General features: G+C 50.1%; 1 protein-coding gene across 5 annotated transcripts in view; it reads right to left on the bottom strand.

Moving 5' to 3' along the window:
• Window positions 1–18,702, bottom strand: part of Bcl11b (BAF chromatin remodeling complex subunit BCL11B) — an 86,164-nt gene extending 67,462 nt beyond the window's left edge. For 2 of the 5 annotated variants that reach the window (XM_035445953.1, XM_027416353.2), the window contains exons 1-2: window positions 18,645–18,702; window positions 5,122–5,487 (exon numbers count right to left, since the gene is read on the bottom strand). In XM_035445953.1, coding sequence (XP_035301844.1) covers window positions 5,122–5,487; window positions 18,645–18,702 — 424 coding nt within the window. The remainder of the gene's footprint in view (window positions 1–5,121; window positions 5,488–18,644) is intronic. The other 3 variants (XM_035445954.1, XM_027416354.2, XM_035445955.1) reach the window with 2 other exon arrangements.
• Window positions 18,703–24,717: the final 6,015 nt, after the last annotated feature.

Below are 24,717 nucleotides of genomic sequence, written 5' to 3'. Positions count from 1 at the left end.
ATAATCCATGCCACAATATACATGGATTTAACAAATCTTAATTTTGAGGGAAAATACCAGCTCCAAGCAGATCAAATGCAAGTGTTTGGAGACGGCCTGCAAGTGGGGTTATCTCCAGCTCCCAGCACAAGCCACCTTCTTTCTTTCTCTCACTCTAGGGTAATGTTTTGGTTTTTCACACCGAATTTTCTATATAGCCTGCAGCGAATATTCTCAGAGCAGCATGGAAGTCACGGTGCTCATCAGGGTCGCTTTCCTCCAGCAGTGGGTTTCTGAAGCCATAAGCCAAACCCCTGTCTGTGCAAGGGCTCCCCAGGCTCATCCTGGGCTCAGCTCAGGTTTCCAATGAAGACACACACAGCAAGCAGGGACACCATTGTGATAACCACCTGTCACCTCCAAGCTAGGGACCTGCCACCTCCTGTCACTCTTACCCTACATCCTATATTTCAGAAAACTGACATTGGGCTTTGGGAGTGTTAGGGATCAAACCTGGGACAAATAACCAAGATGCCTACTGACATATCAAAGTGGACTCAGGCCACGCGGTTCTCCCAGCATCGCTCAGTCCCTGCCTATTACAAGGTCCTCCTGGCTGGCATACCCCACCCTAAACTTCTGCTCAGGGACTGGACTGGGCTTCCCCTCGCCTCATCTTCTCTGGCCCCTATATAACTCAGTTATTTTGGCTATGTCAGTCTCTTGGCCTGGATGCCCCTCTTGGTCAGCAGAATCTCTCTTGCTCTTTTGTCTCCCTCTCTCAAACATGGCTCGGCTTGTTCTGACCATGTTTACTCTGGACTTTCCCAGATGTCACTGTCTCTGCCTGCTTTCCCCTTGTATCAAAAACAAAACAAAACAAAACAAAAAACCCTCAACCCCTTAGGAAGAGTCATGTCCTTCTTTTTCTCATTCTGGGATAGTTGAGAGCAGATTCCTCCCGGTTGGACCCCCTTTTGGATGGGGACAGAGTGATAGCATGAAGAACCAAGTTTCCTTTGGTAGCCATCTAAGGAGAAAGTAGAGGGCCAGGTTCAGCTCCAAGACTGACTGAGAAAGCAGGGCTCCCGTCGCTGTTCAGCCGGGTCCACTCTTGGCTGGGCTGTCTCCCTCTGACTTGAGCTGAGCTAACTGGTGTTTCCTAGGCCTCATTTCACTGAGCCCTCTTCATGATGCCGAAAAGTGGGTGCAGGGAGAAACGCAGGCTGGAAAGGGAGAGTGATTCGCCCTCAGACCAGCGAGAGCAAAGGTGTTTGGGTTCTGTCCAGGGGACACCAAGGTCCCCCATTCCCTTTCCCAGGGTGAGGCACTGTGACAGTGTGACAATGTGCCATTAGTGTGACAAAAGGTAGAGAGGTGGACATGAACCCTCGCCCATCTCACCCTGCCATTGCTTATGGTGTGTGAATCTCAGAACCCAGTGCGAGCTTCCACAGCACTGTCACTGAGCCTTTCCTAAAACCCAAAAGTGTGTGTGGCTGGGGAGCAGAGTGCAATGGTAGAAAACCTCCATGGGGGGTGGGGGGGAACGACACATATGTGCACTGCACACACGTATCATACTTGTGTCCTTCCCCGAACCAGCTACCCACACACAGGCTTGAGTCGTCTGGAGCTGCATGCACACATAAGGAAACTGAGACTGTGAAGGACTGGGAGCCTGGAGCCTCACATCCTGTCCTTCCCACACAGCTTCAAACCTCCAACAACTGAACCCCTTCCTCTCCATCCCTTCCCTAGACAACCTCTCAGCAAACCCTGTATCTCCTCATCCCCCATCCAGGGCAGCCTGGGTGCATGGACCGAGAGCCTAAGCAGAGAAGGCATCACTTAGCCACACCCAGGACCTCCTCAGGCGGGTATTGCCATAAGTACCTCTCACACTCTTGACTGAGACCTCCAGCCAGAGGCTTTACTTCTAGCCAATCACCACCGTCCCTAGGTGGACCTTGACACCAGCTGCCAGGAACTTCCTCTACCTCAGCAGGCGAGAAGGCCCCAGACCAACATGCCATTGTCAAGGACAAGACTGCTATGTCCTCACACATTCCCTATGAGGGTCACTTTCTCAAGGGGAAGAGCATAGGTGTTCAGTGAGTGAATGAATGAATGAATGAATGAATGAATGAATGAATGAGTGACCTCCAGGAGCCAAGTTTTATAAATTCCTCTCTGTGCTTTCCTAACCCTCTATAGTTTAAAATAACAAAAAGATCACAAACTATTTATAGCCATTTCCAGAACGGCATTGCCAAAGAAAGGGAATAGAACCAGGCCACACCTTGGTTGGATAACTGGTCAAATCCCAACTCAGTTCTCACCCTGGGGACACAGTTAAGGACAGGAGGACTCTCAACACCTCCATCCATCTCTGGGGCCCTGCTTCTAGAAGTTTCTAGTAGAGAGAAAGGCGATGAGAACCAAGTGAAGGCTTCAGGCTGCAGGCTCCAGAAAGTGCCACTCTCACAGCCACCCCACCATGGACTCAGCCACCCTGGGCAGCCAGAAGCAGAGTCCCAAGAATCAGCAGCCACCTGTTCACCAATTCCTGGCAGGGACCAGAAAGGCCATGAAGACAGCAGCAGGACACAGAGCAGCTGGGAAGAGCCCCTGAAGCCACAACCAGGAGGCAAGAGCAGGGGGCCCACTGATGCCAGTGTGCCAGGGGCCTGGACAGCAGCTGTAAGGATTTCCGGAAGCCTGGGTGGAGAAGAGTCCGTGATTCCTAGCTCCCCTCTTAAAATATAAAGACTCAATTATCTTTGAGCAGCTTGCTTTACACATGAATTGACACATTTATTTTACAATAAATAACTGAAAGTTATCTGTGTTTCCTTTACTGTTAATCTACACAGAGAAATAATAAACAGGCCTTGTCTACCAAGCTGCAAGGACTGCAGAGTCCTCAGAATTCAATTAAGCTAAAATAATTAATGCTCTCACCATATTAAATTACTTTATACATTTGAGCCACTGATGTTTTATTCTTTAATCTTTCCTTTCTATTAAATGGAGAGAAGAAAGAAAGAAAGAAAGAAAGAAAGAAAGAAAGAAAGAAAGAAAGAAAGAAAGAGGAAAAGAAAAGTTGGTACCCCAGTAGGGAGGGACCAGGAGACCCGGGGGTAGAAAGGAAGGGTGGGTTGGGTAGTAAAACTGAAATGGCCAGCTGCAGCTGATGCAGCCTGCAGAGTGCATTGTGCCTTTGATGAGAGTAACATTTTAAATACTCTGAACAAACATATCTCTTTAGATTTCTGAGGGCTTATTCTACCTATTTCTTCTAAAATGAAGAAATCCGTTCCCCCACCTTGCTCCTCTTGGCCTGCCACTGAACAGGAGGGCTGGGGATATCTCCCAACACACGTAAAACAAAAACACTGTGGGTCATTGACAGGAGCAGGGTTGGGTGGGGGCTGGAGGATAAGACAAAGCTGCTGGGAGATTAACCACCTTTTGAAAAGTCACATTTAGCCGTTTTCTTAAGCAAACTTCCCCACGGTGAGCCACAGGCTCTCCTTGGGAGAGACCTTCAATATAAGATGAGGATTTGGAGGCTGGGCTCAGCAGATGAAAGTAAATAGGGACCAGCCACCCCTCAAAGGCTGCTGTATACTGCTGACACCAGGTGTCCCCCCATTTTTTGAAATCCATCCCAAGTGGCATGTCTGACAACACAGACAAGGTACCACCAGACACCCTTGCGGGGTATCATGCTGGCCATGTTTTTAATGCCTGATTATGTTGGCATTGTTTTCATACCTAATTCCTACTAGTTACCCACCAGAAAGCAAAGTCAAGGCCAAGCTAGTCCACAGGTTCCCCCCACTGTCCAGCCTGTGTCCGCAGGGTTTGCAGACTGTCCAGTTACTCCCAGTGTATAGGTAGACAAACTGGGGCCCAAAGGTGTGCCGCTGCCGTGTGGTGGAGGTAGGCTTGCTATGACAATGACTGCCTCTGATGTGAGGTCCTGGTCTATGCTTTGTGTCACCTCCTAAGAACATCCAGTGCCCTGGTGTCCTTAGGGTTCATGATCCAAACACCACAGGGGCTGTCTTTCACCATCTGGCTACCTACTTACATGATGCAAAGCCAGAGGGAACCCGAGAGCGAGTCCCACTGCCAAGGCACTTGTGGAGCCCTGTCTTTCTCCACCCCCACACCAGGCCTGCCAGGGTTATTCTCTCCTTATCGACAAAAGAGGAAACTGAGGCTCAAACTCATGAAGCAGCTAGCCCACAGTCAAAGAGCAGTCATCTGCACAAACTTTAAAGCCTATCTTATTGCCTCCTTGTGGGAACACAGTAAAACATGGTTCCCACATTCCCCAAAAGCAAAAGCTTTGGTTTGCACATTACACAGAGGCTCTCTGGGAGACCCTAGCACACCACGGTATGGCTGGGAAGGAAAGATTTACAGCAAAGTCACCAAGTAGGCACATCCCAGTGAAGGATACAAGTGGTACATGGAGCAGAAAAGTTCTCCTGGTAGAACCAAACAACATGCCAAAAAAGAATATCCCTTCTCCCCTAGGGTATCAGAGCTCAGACGGCTTCCCACATTCTGAGGCTCAGGCAAAATGAGAAGCAGGCTCATGGATCAGATGGCCTACCCCCTCTTTTCACAGCTGGGGAAACCAAATTCCAAGAGAGGAGACAAATGTCACACGTGAGTACAGGTACGGCTGCACTTAGAATCTTTTGAGTCCTTACAACAGTCGGCACAAAGGGAGGTCTCCTGAACTCCATCTTAGAAATGAGGAAAACACTGTATCCAGGTTGGGAACAACAGAGTCCAAACCAAGCCTGGCTCCAAAACCAGGAACTGAGCCAAGATCACCAACAAAGAGAGGTCCAAGCCAACCCCCAAATTTCCATCTTGTGCTCCAGGCCCCTTCTGGATTAAGCACAAGATAGAGTTCCCTCACCAAAAGCAAAGTAGCCAACATGCAGCAGTTGGGCCTACCTCAGCTGTCTTCCCCAGAGGGTCACAGCCCCAGATAGTGACCCTGAGGCCATCTTGAAAGACCCTGAACCTCCCCAAGAATCAATACTCCAAGGTCAGAGGGACGAGACCAACTGGGGGGCGTGGCTTCAGCAGCTACCAGATGAGCAAATGTCATACCTGTAATGTTCTCCTGCTTGGGACAGATGCCTTTCGTGGGTGACAGTAGGTGGTCATCTTCATCAGGGGTGACCTGGATCCCGATCTCCACTGGCTCGGACACTCTCCTGAGCTCAGAGCGAGAGGAGGGTGGAGGACTGCCCTTGTCCAGGCCCTTGTCGTAGCAGGCGCCCAGGCCCCCACACTGTTTCTTCTTGTGCTCTATAAAAACCAGGATGTCCCCCAGCGGAAAGTTCATCTGACACTGGCCACAGGTGAGTAGGTCAGGGTCGGGGCCACCCACCATCAGCCCCAGGCTGCTAGGTTCCTCTATCTCCAGACCCTCGTCTTCCTCGAGGATGGCAGCCTCCACATGGTCAGCCTCTGCTGGAGACAGAAAGGAGACAGGGGAGGGGCAGAGAAGACAAAGATGGGCTTAGGTGATCACAGGCACCGGCTCCCTCCATCCCTTCCCACTAAAAAGCAGGCCCCTTTACTGCCAGTATCTGCAGCACCCAAATCCTCCCAGAATTGGAGTTCGCCATCCCATACCATCATAGCCCCACGGTCATCACTGATCCTTGGCCCCCTAGAGCACACCTTGCCAATTTCTCCCATCACGCGTGTGTGCACAAGCATGCCACACACACCCAGGCTGCCAGCAGCATCAGCTGGAGGCGAGGCTCTCACACTGCAGGGTATCTGAGCATCGCTCAGAGAGCTTCTCATTCCAGATCAACGACTCAGGAAGCCAAACATGGTCATTCTTTAAACGGTCCCAGGTTATTCCAATGGGTGGTAAGGCTGAGAAGCAAGGCAGTAACGCAGTGCCCCAACCCTCACTCCATCTGGAGCTGTGCCCTTTCCCTACCAGCTTTCATTCATGCTCTTAGCCTCCCCATTCATGAGCTTCCTACTCCCATTCTTTTACCTGAGCCCTGGCCAGGCACCAACCTGGAAAACAGAAACCCAGAAAGCTAGACCGGTGTTGGAAAGCCAGTCCTGCCCAGAGAAAGAAGCAAAGTGCTGGGAGAGAGGAGTCAGATTCCAGAACTCAGAAGGGAAAAGCAAACTGAAGAGGAGCTGGTTTCCTTGCACACTGAGCTCCTGATCAGACCTCCATACCCTCATAAAATTCTCAGTGCTCATCAGCTCGCACCGTAGCTCACACCATCCATTTTTACCAGTCGGTTTTCTTTTCATTCCAAGACAGGAAGGAAGGAAGGAAGGAAGGAAGGAAGGAAGGAAGGAAGGAAGGAAGGAAGGAAGAAAAGAGCCTCTTTAGACCTTCAGACCCCAGAATCATTTCTTGGCAAATCTCAAACCACACTTTCAATGGGTTGGATGTTTTTAAATTTCTTCAGCAGTCAGGACACTTGCTTTTGTTGTTTACATTATTATTTTGGAAGGGGCACTGGACCTAAATATTTTGAAGCTAATAAATACTTCGAGAATCAGCCACTCCCTCAAGGGATCCTTGGAAAGCTCAGCATCGAAGTGGCATAATAAATCAAAGGCAGGGACGAGGAGGTTCCGTGTTCCCCTTGGGGTCTGGGCAACCCTAGCTGGAATTCTTCCATGTCATCTGGGCAGAAGGCACAAGTGGCTGGGCCTTCATAGGCTCTGGGAACAGCCACGGGTCTGACACCGAGGAAGAAGGTAAATTTTAAGCTATACAGCAGTTAGAGGAGGGTAATGGTTGGCACAGAGGGCCTGGAGGGGTGAAAAGGAGAGAGATGCATTCCGTGCCAGTGAGGTTATTAATGGGCCAGAGCCAGAGTGGAAAACTGAAGGGCAATACTCGATGGCATCTGCAACATTACAGGGAAGTCGTTGACCCGTGTTTTCTGAGCAGACGCTTGCGTGGGGCCTGTGTGAGTCCATGTGCAAAACTGAATGCAGCATCTGAGGCCCATGACTTAGAATGTGCCACCTGGAACCATGCATGACACAAGAAGAGGAGCAGGTACCACCAGTGGAAGCCACACCTTGAGTCTCTGCCCTCCGTCACTGGGAGGCACAAGGGCCCTCTGTGAATTAAATGTACACAAGCACCCGAAAACATGGCAGTTGAGAAACACCTTGCAGACGTGTAAATACTAAATCTGTTGTTTGCAGATTGTTAACAATAACCCCCCCCAAAAAAATAGACAGGTAAAGGGGCAATCCTCACCACACCACCCAGAAACCATTAATTACACTTGAAAAAGAAATGGGAGTTTACTTAAAAGGGAGCTTGAAGACAATGCTACGTAATTAATTTACCGATTTATCTTATGAAAAGCTGCCTTGCCATGGTTAAAATGTAATCACAACCTTCAAGCTGGAGGTTCGAGGGAAAGACTAGATTCCTGTAAATCGTTTGTCGGGACGTAAAAGGTAATTATTCGGTGCCTCCTTTCCCTTTAATAATCTAACATTGAGCAATACTGTTTATATTGAAAAGCTTGTACCTTTAATTACCAATTACATATACATAATTTCAGAGCCAAAAGAGAGGGCTGTGCAAACAGTCCTTTAGAAATATAAGGATGTATTGTGCCCCATTTGCAGAAAGGGAACACTAATAAATGGGGAGGTGTCAAAATATTATTTGGTCAAAAAAAAAAAGGCACAAAGGAAATGAGCTGAAAAGCAAAAGAAAAAAAGGAAGGCAAAATAAAATTGAGAATTCAAACCAGGCAGGGTGAGGTGCTATATGTGGTATGGTTTACCTGATACTTACAGCCTTTGATAAAAACAATGTACCCACATCCCCAACCCAATGTTGCTTTCCACAGCAAAGGGCTCCATTTTGCCTTTTAACTGAGTCTACCACCAATGATGATGATAATAATAATAATAATAATAATAGTAGTAGTAGTAGTAATAACATTTTTATTATTCTTTATTATCATTATTATTGTTGTTAACTTTTTCAGCCATGTCCACCCACCTGGACAATTCTCTAATGTTTGACTTATGTTCTCTCTGCTAGGAGGTTTCAGGTCACAAAATTTCAAAACAATTCTCTAATTCCAAAGAAACACAGACTAATATAAAAATTAGTAAATGTCATACATGCCTGTTCTCAGTGTCCCTCCCCTCCACACCCTCTTTGACTAAGACTTCAAACCAGCATCTTTTTTTGTAATATCTGGCTGTGTGTCTATCTATCTGTGTTCAGTCTGTCTGTCTTCTTGCTCTCCTCGTGCATCAAGCCCTGTGAGCCCCAGTAATTGGGTGTGAAGGTCTCCAATACTGTTTACTAAGCTGCCTTTCTGAGTTCTGTGTCTCCCCCTATATAGGCAGCCAACCTGCAGTACCAGAGCCCTACAGACAGGCCAGGCTGTGCCAGCAGAGGCTCAGCTCAGAACTTAGGTCTTGGCTTTAAGACTGGGACCCAACCTATTGCCATTACTATAGGAATTGGGAGGAGAAGGCACCAGGAAAAATAAAAAATAAAAACTACCTCCCTTCCCACTTTCAATGTTGAAAGCAAAGCTCCTGAAGGTGAAGGCATGCTGACCCTGTCAACACCAAGGAAGGAGTGGGGTTTCCTCTCCCTACCCCCAGGCTGTGTGAGTGGATCTCTGAACTCTGGCCTGTTGCTACTGATTCTCTCCTGAAGAAGGTGGCAAGATTGCCCCCCAGCTTTCAGGCAGCATAGTTCCACTGAACCCCAACTTTTGGGCTAGAGTGAGTGGACCAGGCAGCTGACTGGGCCTGAAAGCTTAGGCAGAGGCTCTTAGAGACACCCCAAAGTCTGTGGTTTCATTTCCGCTGGCAGGCGGATATGGGCTGGGCATGGTGTGTGTGTGTGTGTGTGTGTGTGTGTGTGTGTGTGTGTGTCCCTTCTAAGAACTGTATCAATAACGGAAGAAAGAAAGGGGGAAAGAATCTTGGCCAAGTCCTGAGAAAAGGGAGGCTGGCCCTCTGGGAACCCTCCTCGGCAGCCCTGTACTGAAGATGTGCATCTGGCCCAGACACTTGTGTATCTCAGCTCTGCACTGCCATGGAGGACCCAGCCTCTGCTTCCACAGGCAGAGAGTCCCCACTTGCCACACAGAGAAGAGACAGATGAAAGCAGCCATCCCAACCCAGGACTCAACAAACTAGCCCCTCCCTCAGCCCCATCCCACAAACTGGGGACTTAACGAGCAAGGTGGTAACAGGTAAAGAGGTCCTCTAAAAAGACATGCGCTTTCCTGAAAAGCGCCGAGTGTCGGGCAGCTAGCAGAAACATTACTGCTCTCAATACACCATGAGCTGAATAAGAACCGTGGTTGCTAAAATGTTTGACTCATTAAAGAGGAAAAATGAATGGACGGATGCAATGGGCAACTTGCTTGAATGTAGGATACCACAGGATTGGAAACAGTTCTGAAATATTAAATCTGAGGCACGTGAACAAATACATATTTACACACACACACACACACACACACACACAGGGGAGGGAGAGGGAGAGGGAGTTAGATTTTCTTTTACAACAAAACCACATTTTATTTACAAGGCTGGGCCTTCTCCCAGCTGGTAAACGCATTTAGAGGCAAGGAAATCAGGCTTCACAAATAATGGGCAGCATTGTTAAGTGGAAGGGAAACCCTTGATCCTAAGGCAAACTTCCCATGTCTCAGCTCCACTGGGAAGGAATTGGGGACAGAAGACAGAAATGGAGAGGAGAGCTGTACACACCGGCCCAGCCAAACAGCCACCAAACCTCCAGCAGGGCTCAGAAGGCCATACCTGGCCTCACAGTCCCCTGTGTGCACACAGATCCATCAACAAGTGCCCTGCACCTGCCCCTCAGGGAATTCCAGCCAAGAGATTAGCTACCTGTTGTCCCCAGGTCATGGGGTATGCGCACTATTACGCGCGCGCTCGCGCGCACACACACACACACACACACACACACACACACACACACACTGCTGCAGACACAGCACATGGGTTCATGTTCCCCTTTGCTTCTGCTCAATGCCAAACCTCCATCCTTAATGGCTAACCCACAACAAGTACTATTTCTATAAGGTAGGTGGAGACAGTAAGGAAAGATGAGGAGAGGGGGGCAGGTTGTTAAATCAGTGTGCCACCAACGTCACAGCCGCCATCGCGATGCATATGTATGTTTACAAGAGATGTTCAGCACCCACGGAGCTCTGCCTCCTCTGACCAGAGACTTTATGCCTGCTTCCCAGGAAGCCAGAGCCTCAGCCGGCTAGCCTGTGCTTACCCACAGTCTGCAAAGCGTTCTTCGCATACTCTTCCGGGTGGGTACTCGGGAGACGCTGGACACAGCAGCAGTAACACCACCTACACTTGCACCCGGCACAGCGCCACACTTTCTGAGCGCCCATCAATTTTTAATTTATTGGATCAGAGGGAAAATAACCATAGGGAGGAGGAGGAGGGGGCTGGTGGGAGAAAGCAGGAATCAATTCTTGGGGGAGAAAATGATCTACGACTAGATGACGCAAGGCACGGCCAGAGGTTTTTATGAAGTTCTTCAACTGAGGGAATGGTGAAGAGCCCAGTGAGGGAGACTGGGAAGCAAAGAATGAAGTGCATGCTGGGAGGTGTGCCTTACGCTGGGTCACAAAGGGCTCGGTCCCCAACAGGGCAGGTCCCAACTACCAGGGTCCAAAGCAGGAATGACACATTCTATTCCACTCCATCTGCCCTGACCACTGGCTCTCAGTGGATTTAGAAGTCCAGCAGGCCCCAGGTGTCGCTTCCCTGCCTCTCCCCAAGACCCTCCAAGAGCTACCTCCCCAGAAGGACAGGGCCACCCTGCCTGTTTTATGCCAACTATAGCATACAATTCAAATTGGAATTTGAAATGTTCACCATTTCTTTCTCCATTTTTCTTTTTGTTTTTCTTTTGTTGTTTGAGACAGGGTTTCTCTGTGTAGTCCTTGTTGTCCTGGAACTCACTCTGTAGACCAGGCTGGCCTCGAGCTCAGAGATCCGCCTGCCTCTGCCTCCCATGCTGGGATTAAAGGCGTGCACCACATCTGAAATTTTCACCATTTCTGACAAGCAGGATAAAGACAGAGAGAAATGCTTCGGCATAGAACATGAAAATGGAGGGGGCCTCTCCTCCCGGGAAACTGACCAGGATAGGGCTGAGATGACCCAGTAGGGGCATGATAGAGCCTTGTCAGCATTCCAAGAAGGCAGGGAGTTTCTGATCCATGAAGATGTCCTGGCTACAGGGGACCCTCACTTATATTGGTTGACAGACTCTAGGCAGGGCAATCACAAGGCAGGGGCAGGGGATCCCTATCTGCACAGACTGTCCTCTAACAGCCTGGCCTGGGGCAAAGGTGGGTGGATTAAGATCAACCTCTAAACATGGCCTAAAGTGATCCCACAAAGCTTAGTCCTAGCCCCCGTCTCCCATTGCACACAGCTTCCCAGAACCCCAAAAACAAAGTTCAGCAAGCTGGATCCCCTCAAAACTAAGAACAGACACAGAAGGAATAAGGAAATTGATACTCAGACATTCTCATAGGCCCTCACCATTCCAAAAAGTTAAAATGAAAAGCTAAGCTCATGACAAATAAGAATGAATCAACATAAGCTTCGATAAATAAAACAGCTGCCTTTAAAAAAAAAAAAAAAGACGAAGAAAAAAAAATCTATCAACGACAGAACACCTTCTAAACACATCTGTCCATGAAACTGCAAATGCCTTCGATCTTCAGAGCTACAACGGGGCTAGCAATGATTTGATATAAGAGTGTTCTCTGCGGCCAAAGAGGGCATTTGTTTTGTTTAATACTTGGGTTTTCAAAGATGGAGGTGGAGGGATGTCCAAGAGTAAAGTAAAAGGCTGGCTCTAGGAGAATTCAGGTCCTCGGAGGCCTCGAGAAGACCACAAGGACAGCAATTTCTTCCCATGTCTCCTCTCCAAGGTAGAAATTTAAATATGGCTCCGACTCCATCTTCTTTGGTTTGTAGCAATGCCTCCATCAGAGTGAGGCACTTGTTAATCGCAGTAATATTGGCACTCAGCTTTCCGGAGTCTCTCCGCATGCTGTTCTGGAAGGCCTCTTAGAGCAGTTCGAAAATGTATTTGTGTTTTAGCAGTTCAGTGGAACAAGGTCGTAAAAAGTTATAGCAAAACAGAGGATTTTTTTTAAAACTCTTTTTACTTTGAAGTTACTTAATTTTGTGTGGTCTGGCATTTCATTGCAGTAAATAGCTTGAGCCGGCTAATTCCACACCCAAGCAAATTATCAGCTGCCACAGAGAAAGAGAGGGAGGCAAAAAAAAAAAAAAAAAATGAAATTCTGGAACTTCAAGAACACAAAAGACTTGCATATGTCAAAACGCCAGCGAGAGTCCCCGGAACACAGCACTGCTCACGTCTAGTGCTGTTCTGTCAATAAACAAGAGATTGTTGTGCCCACCTCTCACCAGCTCCTGAGGAGGACACAAGATGTATGCCCCCGTGACAGCCTGCTCCCAGCAATTCTTAGGCACATCCTGGGAAAGCTAAGCCCTCAGGAGAGTCGGTCCACAAACCAGAGGCACGGGGAACAGAGTGTAAGCAGATCTCAGAGGCCAGTATTTAGCTCCCTAGTTTGGGAAAGCAGATTTATGAGGTCGGAGGACTGGAAGAGGGCAGAGCACTCAAGACCGCCCGGGCAGGAGCATCAGAGTCAACTGAGTGAAGAGACAGGACAAAGCCATGATCAGAACAGCTGTGTGACACGGAACCACCATCCCCAGCATTCTTCTGTCTCCTCCCGACTAAGCAGAAAACAAGTGTGTCTGTCTACAGCGAATGAAGTCTTCAGGGCAGGATGCTCAGCCGGCATCAATACCTCAACCATTCAATGCAGGGCAGAGTCCCCCAAAAGAGTTTATTTTCACCCATCCTCCCCAGATGTGATATCAGCATTAACCTGGGGATAAAATCCTTGGAGAGTTTAAGCTAAAAGAAAGGCCCAACCAAGCAGCCAGAAAGCCCTGCCTTCATGAATGAGAGAGATTCTCACAGGAAAACATCCAGCCGCCATCTGTTCCATCACCCCAAATATGTATGTATGTATGTATGCATGCATGTATATATGTATGTATGTATGTATGTATATCTCCTCCACGAACTGAATGTCTGTGTTGGTGTGTAGTCACAGCGCAGGAAGGCCCCCAAATTCCAAGGCAAATGATTGGGAGTTTCTATAAACTGAATTTAAAAAAAAAAAAAAAAAAGTTCTCTGCGGGCCAAAACCCACTGCCCAGACCCAAGGCTGAAAGGGACCACATTCTTCATTTCACAGTTACCCTCTGTAACTTGCTTCCACGGTGTACTTGCAACTGACCAGATTCAAGCATTAAATGAAGTAGAGAAATCATCAGATAAATGGCTGGCCCTCTTCCTCCAACTGATGACAGCGAAGGCTTTTGTCTGACCTAATTTATTTCTCTTTGAGGTTAGAATAAAAGCACTTCCCTGTGTCATGGCAAGCTCTTCAGCAAACCCACCGAACTCGTGCATGCAACTCCAGCTCACTGTTCTGTCTGCAGATTTTTCCAACTCTGGAGTGACGGCAGGAATTACAGGTCTAGTAACCCCCCCATCGACACTGTACATATATTCCCAGCACTAAATCACATGTTTGGGGAGCAATGTAGCCTCACGACATGCCATCCACTAAGGACACTGCCTCAGGGTGAGAGGTATGGGTGCTGCTGGCCCTGGGAAGCACACACTCCTTACAAACAAAACTGTCCACATTGTTTGAGTTATGGTATGTCTTTAGGGAAAGAGCTGGCTCCCTCAGTTCTGTGGGCTCACTATGGAATAGATGGCATTGGGAGTGCTATCAAATCGGAGCTGAAAGTATTTCTATCCATCAAGCTGTCTTGGGTCCAGGAATCCCTTAAGCAGCAATTCTCAATGACACCACTCCCCACCACCACCCAGGCCAGGTAACATGCACCAAGATAGACCACCCCTGAAATGATGTCCACTGTTCCCAGACTCCCTAAACGGATTCTGAATGCCTTACCAACAAAACAAAATGTTCAGAACGTCAAGACCATGGACAGATCAGGGGACATACGCTCATTCAAGAATAACAATTTTAATTGTTTAAAAAGAAAAGGAAATTGAAGGAAAAGAAGATACCTCCCCACCTGCCAGGTAAGGGCTTACAAATCGATGGCGATAGCTTGAAAATAGATTTCTCAAACTTATATTCCCATTTTGTCCTGCACGAATCTCTGCTGAAAAATCAATATTACAACTTCACGCTTAAGACATTTTGCAGCGACACAAACTGCAGCAGCCGCCGCTGCTGGGGCGGCGGATGCCGCTGATGGACGCGGGTTCCCAGGCACAGCGGTGGAGACACCGCAGCCATGACACGGGCACCGAGCGCCCCCTAGCTGACGAGAGGCGCTAGGCGAGGCTTGGAGCATCACGCTTGCCATTAACCAAAAGCCAATTCAACCGAAAGTTTACTTTGGAAAGTGTTTTATCAAAACAAGCAACAGAGAGTGAAGGCAATGGAGATAGGAGGTGCAGAATGGATACATAAAGTCTGGGAGGAGCGGTCAGGAGTCAGAGTCCGATTAGGCGCTGAAAACCTGCTCGCCGCCGTAGGAAACTGGAGTCTGTAGCTAGACTGTTTTACATGCATCCATTTCACCTGAGACATAGTTCTAATTATTGTCAGATACACCGAATGTTGATCTTTCCTCTAGCCAAGGAAGACCCCCTGGGTCCTTCGGTGGTAAGCTGAAAAGTGCATCCAGCCATCTAATCCAGACCCTCCCAAGTGTCTAAGAACAGCTCGCCAGGAGCCACTCACTGTATTCACCCAAGACTGCAGGGCCGACTTGTTTTTCTGTTATGAAGTATTCTGAAGACCATACAAGATTTGCCAAAGCCCAGGCTCAAGCAGGTAGCAACCTCCCCCTTCCAAACAATAAACATGCATCTATACAAAAAAAAAAAATCTTCAAATAAGAGGAGGAAAAAAATACCCTTTTAAAAATACTGGGGTTGTTAAAAGATGCTCATAGCTGTTTTCTCTCTGGTGTGAATTACAAGTGAATAAAACCAACCTGGCACAACACCTTTGACGAACACATTTTTATTCTCCCATGGAATCCAAGCTGCTGACATATCACACTTCTAATGACACGGGCTTCCCTTCTGTGCAAAAGACAGACAAACTTCACTGCCCCTACCTGACTACCAAAAAGAGAAAAACAAGAGGGTCCATGGCCTATGAGATTTACCAGAGATACAGTTTAGTAAGATAGTGGACCATTATCGATACACTGTACCCTAGGGTTCAGATCATGGTGAACGTAGCCACCTTTAAAACATGCAACAATCACAAAACCCAGTTTGAAGAGGTTAGTATGGAATCAATACAGCTAGCCTAACTTCTGCAGCTAATTCTGGGTCTCTGGTTGTTATGCAAAATCATGAATACATTCAAAAAATTACTAATCTCCTTTGGAAACCTGTTGGTGGGTTATTGAAAAGTTAGCTTAATTAGGGCTCTATAATTGACCGCTCCATTTTACCTCCCTTTTTTTTTTTTTTTTTTTTTTTTCAGAAATCCTCTAGCTTTTCCACTGGACTCTAAAGTACATTCCTTCTGCCTGGCCCTGCCTGGCATGGCCCTTCCCTCTGCCTGGCCAGCGCCTGCGTCTTACCTCCCTTCTATCATTGTCCCTGTGTTGTTTTGTGTTTGTTTTTATTCATGGCTGTATCTGTCCTCCTGTTTGAAAAGCCGCATCCATCTGGGTCAAACATTTTGAAACAAACCAGAAGCCCAGGTTTTCCTCTCCAGCTGTCTCCCACTCTCCTAGCTCCCTCGCTCCTTTTCTTACAGACCTTGTCTGTAAAATGTAACTAACTCATCACGGAGTCTTTCTCGTGCCCCCACCCCCAACACACCAAGATCATGGATGCTATTTTTGTGCTTTTCTGGTTTCCGAGGCCATTGGTGATTCTAAGTTGCATCATCCCCAAAGAACCTTAAGCTGCTGCCCCACAGGCCCAAGGCTGCCACCCAACTGAAAATGATACGCCACATTTTAGCTGGTTTCTTTCACATCTGAAATCTCACATGTGAGTGCCTGTAGGGGCTGTGACAACACCTGCTGTGCTGGTCAGTGCTTCAGAAGCCTTGCAACCAGGGCTCCTGCATCCCACAGCTCGTGGCTAGTCACATTCCCCAGGCCACTGTGCATCTCCTGCACCCCTGTCTTGCCACCTCCCGGGTGACAGCACAGACAGAAAATCCAGCTGCTTTGGGATAAGCAGCATTTTCTAAGCACTGGTTGGACCACTCTCTTGACTTAAAACCCTTAAACAATGCCCAGGCTCCCTGGGCACCCCAGAAGGCAGGTAGAATTGATTAGCAGGCTGGTCTCCTGCCCCTCTTTTCTTCCCAAGACTCTGCCTTCTCTGCCTCTGCTGCAGCGTCAGCTGGCTTTTCCTAGCTGCTTTGAGCAAGGGTGAGACAGTGAACCAAGGCAGAATGGAAGGATGTCACATCATGCACCCCCTCACCCCCAGGCCCAGCTGCCACCGGTCCCTCTGGTGAGAGCTTGCTCAGGATGTCCCAGGGATGCCCAGAGAGGGATAGCAAACCTACTTGCCTTTTCCCTAATACTCAAGCTGGGGTTCCCAGTGTCTCCCCCTTCCTATCGACTCTCTCCCCTTCTCAAAAACAATTCTTACAATTATACAGGGACTCCCAGGGGCAAAATGCCTCCTGGACAAATTAGGCTCTGGAAGTATGGATGTTTTAGCAACCACTTCACCTAAAGGTAGGAAGGGACTGTAAATAGCCCATGGCTGTGGCTTACTAAAGGAAGGAAATAAATGTCAAGCGGTCAAATGCATCTTGATGAGACAAATGCATCTTGATGAGACCAGGCTCAAATCTGGTTGCAAAACATTTTGTTTTAAATGCAACCAGCAAGTCTCCTTTGACATTACAACATTGAAGAAAATAAAGAAGAAAGAAAGCTCCTCTTCCCTCCTCCCCTAAAAGGCATCCTTCTCCCAAGAACCTCACTTTAACATATAGCCCCCCTCAAAATAATAATAATAAACGCACAAATTCTTACTAACGCGTCTGCGGTAACAAAGGAGAGATGGGAACAGCAATAGCTTCGAGCAGATGGCTCCTGTGCTGGGTTGGAGGGGAGGGGAGAGCCCCTTTATATATTTATTTATTTATTTAAATTCTTTAAAATATAACATAAATATTCGGCTCTCGACCGCAGGGCAGCCAGTCCTAGGCGGCGGCCGTCGCTCACAGCCTTCTACAGCTCCAGCGCGGGGAGCCCGGCCCCGGCGCAGCGAGGTGAGCGAAGGATTTCAAGATTACAACCTGCCTGAGGTCTCGATGGTACCCAGAGGAAATTTTATTTCAATTGCAATAAAAAAATAATAATAAATAAAAAAGCAACCGCGACCAAAAGAACGCGGAGAGATGCACGAGCAGGCTGCGGCGGCTGGATCCGGCCGCCCGGAGCTCTGCAAGCCGACCTCGCTGGTGCCAGCCGGGGACCCGGCGGGCTCCGGGAGAACTGCGTACCTGCGCGGCTAGCGCTGGCGTTTTCTTTTCTAAATGAACCCAGCTGGGGCGTTGGAAGCTGCTGCTTGTCTGCCCTGCTGCCTGACTTCGCGAGCCCCGCTACTTGCTTGAAATCCGGCGGCTTTGCACCGCGACCTGCCTTGTTTATTTAGATGGGGAAGATGAAAGATATTGAGATAGAGAGATGGATAAGAGGCTGATAGGTATTTTTCTCCCTTCCTTTTTTTCTCTCTTCATTTTTACTGTTATAAGCGCATCCCTCTTTTCCCACTCCTGACAATCTTTTTTTTTTTTTTACCTCGTGGCAGGGATTTTTTTTCACCAACCAAAATCCTCCCCCCACACCTTTTTTTTTTTTTTTTTTTTTTTTTTGGAGCTGGGGGGGAAGAAGACAAGACCGTCCCAGGAGACGGAGGTGGGGAAATGAGGAGGGGGTGCTCCAGCCCAGCAAACAGCTGCGCAGCTGGATTCTTTTGCAAATAGCGAGAGGAGGGGAGGGGACGGCGGCTTCGGAATCCTAGCACCAGCGCAGCCGGCGCCCTGCCTGGCCGGGCGCAGAGACCGGGTACCCGGAGCCCGCGGCCAGCCCCTCGCCCTGTGGGTCTCCGGGTCCGGGACTCACTCGGGGCTCGGTCCGCCCGCTCCTCCGAGCGCGGACCCACGCGCTCGCCAACTTTTCCCGGCTCCCCCTCCCCCTCCGCTCCTCGGCCCCCTCCCCCTCCTCCCCAAACCCCGCCACCAGCGCCGCCGCCGCCACACACGCCGCTTGGAGGGCCGAGCGTCCAGCCGGGCTCGGCGCGCATAGCCGCCTGCAAGCCCGCGCGCCCCCTTCTCGGCCCGGAGCCCGCAGCGGCTGCCCCCCGGCTGCAGAGAAACTTTCCCAGGGCCCCGCGCCCGGCCGCTGCATCCGGTTTGGTGTCCCCAGCCCCGGGTGCCCGAAGCCCCGGCCGCCGGCCCCTCACGCGCGCCGCAAACACTTACGCGTGATGAGTTCCCTCTGGGACAAGTGCTGCGGGTTGCCCTGTTTGCGGCGGGACATTGCCCCGGCATCTATTCTGGCATCGCCCGGAGAGCTGCACAGATGCGGGCCGGGGAGGGGGTCCGAGCCGCCGCCGCCGCCGCCGCTGCGCCTCCTCCTCTGCCCGGGTTGGTGCCTCTGCCCTTCCTCGCTTCCTCCTCCTCCTCCTCTTCTTCTTCTTCGTCTTTATTTTGCTCTTTCTTCTGGGCTGTGTTTTTGTTTTTGTTTTTGAAAAAAAGAAAAAGCCAGGAAGATGGCTTGGTCAAAAATAGAAAAAGCAAAAATAAATGATAAAACTGCTGTTGCTTGCCGCGGGCTGGCTGGTTTCTTTAAAAATATATTCTTTTGGAGGAAAAATATCTCTCACACTTCTTCAAAGTGCTTGGCCTCTTAGACTTGTAAATGTCTTCTTGAAGTTACGCCGGGTTTTGCACCGGCCTCTGACACTTTTCTTTCGGGGTCTGGTAGGTGGAACGCGCACTTCCACCCAAGGGGAGGGGGGAGGAAAACGCAAACAAATTTCAAAAAAAAAGAAGAGAAAAAAAAAGCAAAGAAAACTTGGGGACTTGTCTCGTACCCCCTCACCCCGCCCCCTCAAAAGCCCAAAAGCAATGAAAAACTGCCTTGGTTCGGCTCTTTCTGGGTTTTCTGCGCGCTGCCTGCTTTTTTCTTTCTCGGAGGCTGACCCCTCCGAGGCTCTGGGGGACTCCGGGAGCGGCTCCTTCCCGGGTCACCTGGCAGGCTGGCGCCGGCCGAAGGGGCTGCGGGTCCCCGCGCGCGCTCCCCAGCGCTGCCCGGCGCCGCGGGCCCAGGGGGAGCGGGGCTGCGGGGCAGCTCGCCCAGTGCGCCCGGGTCGGTGCGGGCGTGGACGGGAGCTATAGATTGCAACGTGAAGATGGCGGAGTCCGGGTTCTCCGGGAGCTCTCGGTCTCTCTGTGGCTGGGGCTGCCTCTGTACAATGGGATAAAATTCAAGTTCAAGTGCGGACGTGACGTTTAATCTGCTCTAGAGACAAAAAGACCCAGAGAGTCGGAGCACTGGGGGCGACTAGCGGTGGCTTTTTAACATTGTACCCTGTAAGAGAACAAGAAAGCACACACCGAGACACGCGCGCGCGCACTCACACACACTCGCCAGTGCGCACACCCGCAACCCAGGCCGGCCACACGTGCAAACTGCTGTTTTTGTGAGCTGGTCTTATCCCCGAGCACCGGCTGCGCAAAAGCGGGGGGAGGGGCAGTAAATAAAATAAAATCTTTGCCCCCCCTCTCCCTCCCTCGGGAGCAGGACCCCTGAGAAAAGGGGCGGGGTGCTGTATGAATGACTGAGGTACACTGAGTCCAAGCAAGTCCAAAACCACCCACTCAGGAAGGGGGGCTGGAAATGGAGGGGGTGTGAGTGTACTGGGAAAATATATACCATTGCTTCACTTCCCTGGAAAAGTAGTTAGAGTAGGCTTTACTTATTGGGGGGGGGGGCACGTTTTGTAGAAACTTCCAAAAGTGGCTCCATGTAAACCGTGGGGGATTTGGTCCTCTCAGAGAACAAAATAAAAGATACTAAGAGGGCACAGAGGAAGGCCCATTTTGTTTGAATCCCATTCCAGAAGGAATCTTCGCCTTTCCGGGCCCCATTAACTTCTAGGGGGTCAAGCATTGCCCCGCCCCCACACCCTAGTCTCCTTGGGAAGCACGCGCTAGAGGGGCAGGGGCACTCCACGTGGGAGAAGACTCCGACATGCAGACCCAGGAGTGGGCGTGGCCAGCTCTCTGCAGGAGGGTGACTCGGCGAGGTGCCCCCCAAGTCCCTCCATGAAATCTCTGCAACCTGGAAGTAGCCCCCCCCCCTCCACCGCCCGGGATCGGACTTGAAATTGCTTGTCCGACCGGGAAGGACAGAGCCGCCTTGTCAGCCGTTTGATCTCCAGCCGGCGAGGACAAGGGGAGTTGTGGGGGCCTGCCTGTGGCCCGGGGACAAGGCCAGGCTGCAGTCCCCGAATGCACCGCCCCCTCCCGGCGCTCTCCTCCAGGAGACCAACTGGGTCTCCTGGATAACCTGGCCTCCCGCGCTGGGCGAGCCAGGCGGCTGGACCCCTCTCCCTTCCCCGGCGGCCAGGGCGGGTCGGGGCCTGGCTGGGGCTGGCCTTTGCGGTGAGGCTAGCTGCACCAGCCTCACCCCGCCCCAGGCCGGCGCCCCAGCTTCAGCCCAGGGATTGGCGAGGTTGCAAGGCCTCCAGGCGAGCCGCCTCTCCCGGGGCCTGTTCCTCAGGGGGCACCTGGGCTTTTGTTCATCCTGAAAGCCATGGGTGGGGCCATGGCACCAACGTAGCACGTAGTGCTAGGAGCAGGGACAGAAGGATCCCTCTTCCCACCTCACCCAAAATAATCACTGTACAATGTGCCCCAGCTTGCAGTTTCCAGCACCGTAGGCTGCAGGGTCCACGGACCGTCGCGAGGATGAGCCGAGGAGATGCTGGGTGGGGGCGGGTTTGCACCTCCTTCCTCGGGCCGGGCAGGCCGCGTGCAGCTGCCCACCACCACAAACACATGCACCCCTCCACGTGGTCAAAGTCTCCTCTCAACCCATCCCGCCCCACTGGAAAAAAAAAAAAAAATTCCAGGAAAGTGTCCAGAGTAGGAAAAAAAAAGTAGCCCACACACCCACCCTTTAATAAACCTCCTAAGAAATCCATAAACTGACCTTACTCGCACGCCCCCGCCCCCCACGCGCTTTAATTTGCAAGATCAATTAGTCTTCTGTTTCCGTAGGCCCCCAGATGTTGGAAGAAAGGCCAGAGAGGGTTAGGATTTTGCCCTAAGACACACAGCACATCAGGGGCAGGTCTAGACTTAAAACACTGCAGAGTGCCAGCTGCAGCCTGCCACCTTGGGCGCGAAATTCAAACTCGTGGCCCTCACCTTCTGGGGGAGATGGCTACGAGGAAGCGGGACCCCGCCAGAGGCCCAGGACGAGGGAGGAGGAGGAGCTCGATTAGGAAACAGGGAGCTTAGGGGCCCCGGAGTCAGCTGCCTACTCGAGAACCGATGGGGACCCGGAAAGGGGCAGCGGGAAGCGGCTGTGCAGCCGGGACTGACCCGGAGCACGTCCTCCCGTACTGCGCGCTACCCCGACGGCGGGGAGGCGCGCGCACTGATGGCCCAGTGCAGGGCCCGAGCTGTCGCCGCCGCGCGCTCCACCTCGCGGCCGCCGCCAAGAGGCCTCCCTGCCCGGGCCTGCGCCTCCTCCTCTCCCAGGAGGCGGCCGGGCGCAGGCAGCGAGCGATCCCAGCTGCCACTCCAGTCTCCTCCTTTTCCCTCTGCCCGTCTGGCACGGCATCATTTGCGCTGAAAGCTGTTAATGTCTGGTCTCACAGCTCCCCCTTTAGTCTTGCTGCGCTCTCGTGTCTCGCGTTCCCAGCCAGATCAATAGCTGCCTCTCGGCCGACCTTGACCCCTCGCTCGACCCCGTCCTGCTTAGGCTGCTGGCTCCCGGGTACCGACTCTGGCTCTATCTGTAGGGCCTTTGCTCAGGACCCCGGGTCAGGCAGGTGTATCCAAAACTCCTTCAGACAAATCTACCGGACTATGAAGGCTTGTTTAGAATAAAGGTCATTCCCTCAATTCACACAGACACACACAGACACACACACACACACACACAGACACACACACACACACACACACACACACACACACACACACACACGGAGTGCAAGTGACTAACCAAAAGAGGAAAGAAAAGACACAAAGTAGGGGCCTGAACCCCTTGAGTAATAACATCATTTCTCCTGTATTTCTCCTGCTACAGGCCTACTGTGTGCTCTGCCCTTGACACAGAACTTAACCACATAGAAACAGATGAGGAAGAATATAAATATGAATGACACAAAGCTTTTTTGAAGTCCCAAATATTTCCCTGCTATTTCTTCCTCGGCTTCATACTCCATTCCCAGAGCGAATCCCCCACAGCCTCCATCCCTTTAAGGAAAGGGGAGTCGCTCTGTATAGAGGAATCTTCAGAAATTAAAATTAAAATTCATTTCGCCGAATCAAAGCGCATTTTTATTAACTTGTGTAGGGCTCGAACTCCCTGAGTGTGCCGTGTGTAACATGCCACACAGTGGAGGCTGACTGATCAGACCCCACCCAGCCCCCACCCCGCCCACAAAAAAAAAAAAAAAAAAAAAAAAAAGGCTTTTTGCTTAAAATTCCTTGAAGGAGTCTCAATCCCTGGGCACAGACTGGGGCCTGTGGAAGAGTCTGCAATGTTGTCTTTGCCTTCTGAGCTGTTATATTTCATCTTATGTCTTTACGAAAATTTGGAAAGATCTAGATCTGGAGTGTCAGGGGAAATGGGAAGTCCTGGAGTCCTTGCAGGAAGAAAACTGACATTTCATTTGTTTTTGTTATTTTCTCCTTAACAGGGATCCTCCCTCTGAGACGCAGACAGATAACTTTGGAGCTGTCTGAGGACCCAACAACACAGCTTACCAAATTACTTTGGTTTCATTTCTGGTGCTGAAGAAGAAAAAAAAAAATCCATGCAAAAGAGAAGTCGAGTCTTCTCATTTTCACAAGTGTGGGGCAAACTCCAAAGTAAGCTATGCCTGATGCTTTCTGTTCTCCCAGGCTCTAAACCTTATTGACTGTGAAGACTCAGAAAATTCAATAAACGCTCTGATGGGAGCGCCCACACCTTCTTTTTGAGAAGAACCGGCAGCGGAAACCCTAAGTAAGTCCTGTACACATTAGGAAGGCTCCCAAGATGGTCGTGATGTCTTTCCTCGTGATTTAGAGTCTTTTTAAATTAATGACTATGCACAAGATGTGTATGTGGTTTGTAGAGTTGTCTCTGTCCTTTAACCTCTATGTGAGGCCTCATGGATCCAAGTCCTCAGACCTCTCTGCAAACACCTCTGCAGGCTGAGCCGTCTCTCCAGCTCTCCAGCACTGGTTTAGAACCTTCAGAGATCAAACCCAGACTTGTGAGTGGATAGAAAAAGCCGGTAAGCCTTCCTACACACCACGTGTCCTTTCTGGGTTCAGGGAAGGCTTTGCAGGATCACAGAGGGTTTAGGCCTCGGCACCTAAAGGCTAAACAGAACCCCAAAAATTGCCTCTCAGCCTTCTTAGATCTGTTCTTTTCCTCGTGTCCAAATGAAGAGCTCGGCTTTAGTCAATGCATTTTCTTTTCTTTTCTATTTTTTTTTTCTTCCGATAAGACTTGGGCTCGGTACCATAGTAGATTTTTGACAATCAACGGCTTGAAATAGGCACGGGGGCATGGGGTGGGGGGAGTGGGGAACTATAACAGTGGCATTCCTGATGGCTTTCTTTAAGTCTGCAGCCTAGGAGACTTATGCCAGTTTCACTGCTCCTGATTCATGATTTATTTTCCTTTAAAAATATTTTAATTAAAAAAAAACAACAACCTTTGCCCAGCTTCCATCTCCCTGTATGTGAAAAAGACTCACACCCACATTGAATGTTCCTAACTCTGCCCCTGTCATCAGAAGTGATATTGAATGGCTCGGTACTAGGGGATCTGGAACTATTTCTATAGCTTTCTCACCTCGTTTGGAATTTTCTTGCCATGCTAATTTTAATTCTTTAGTTGAGTCATCAATTCAAATTGGGTAGGGAAGCCATCGCCCTGTTGGGAGAGACACCACCAGGCCTGTACCCTCACCTCTCTGGCATACAGGGGTCTGAGTGCTGGGTACTTACATCTCCGAATATTTAGCAAAGGATCTGGCTGCCGATTTCCTTGCTCTCAGTGTGTCTGCTGTGACTTAAAATGCAGAGGGGGCCATTTCCCTGAAGATTTCCCGTTCAGACAACTCTCACACGGTGCCCACTCAGGAGTCTGAGTTCAGGGGTCTGGTGACCAAACCACCTGCCCCATTTAGAGAAGAGACAAGGGTGTGGGGCGGTTCAGAAGATTGGAAATGGTTCCTCTGGGGGAAACACAGGGATACAGAAGGGAATTTTCAGTTCGACTCTGGCTGTCAGGCTGTGGCTGAGAACTGGGGCGACA

The sequence above is a fragment of the Cricetulus griseus genome, chromosome 5 (genome assembly GCF_003668045.3).
Source record: "Cricetulus griseus strain 17A/GY chromosome 5, alternate assembly CriGri-PICRH-1.0, whole genome shotgun sequence".
Lineage (NCBI taxonomy): Eukaryota > Metazoa > Chordata > Mammalia > Rodentia > Cricetidae > Cricetulus > Cricetulus griseus.
The sequence above is the reverse complement of the archived record's forward strand: the minus strand, read 5'-3'. Positions and strand labels throughout refer to the sequence as shown.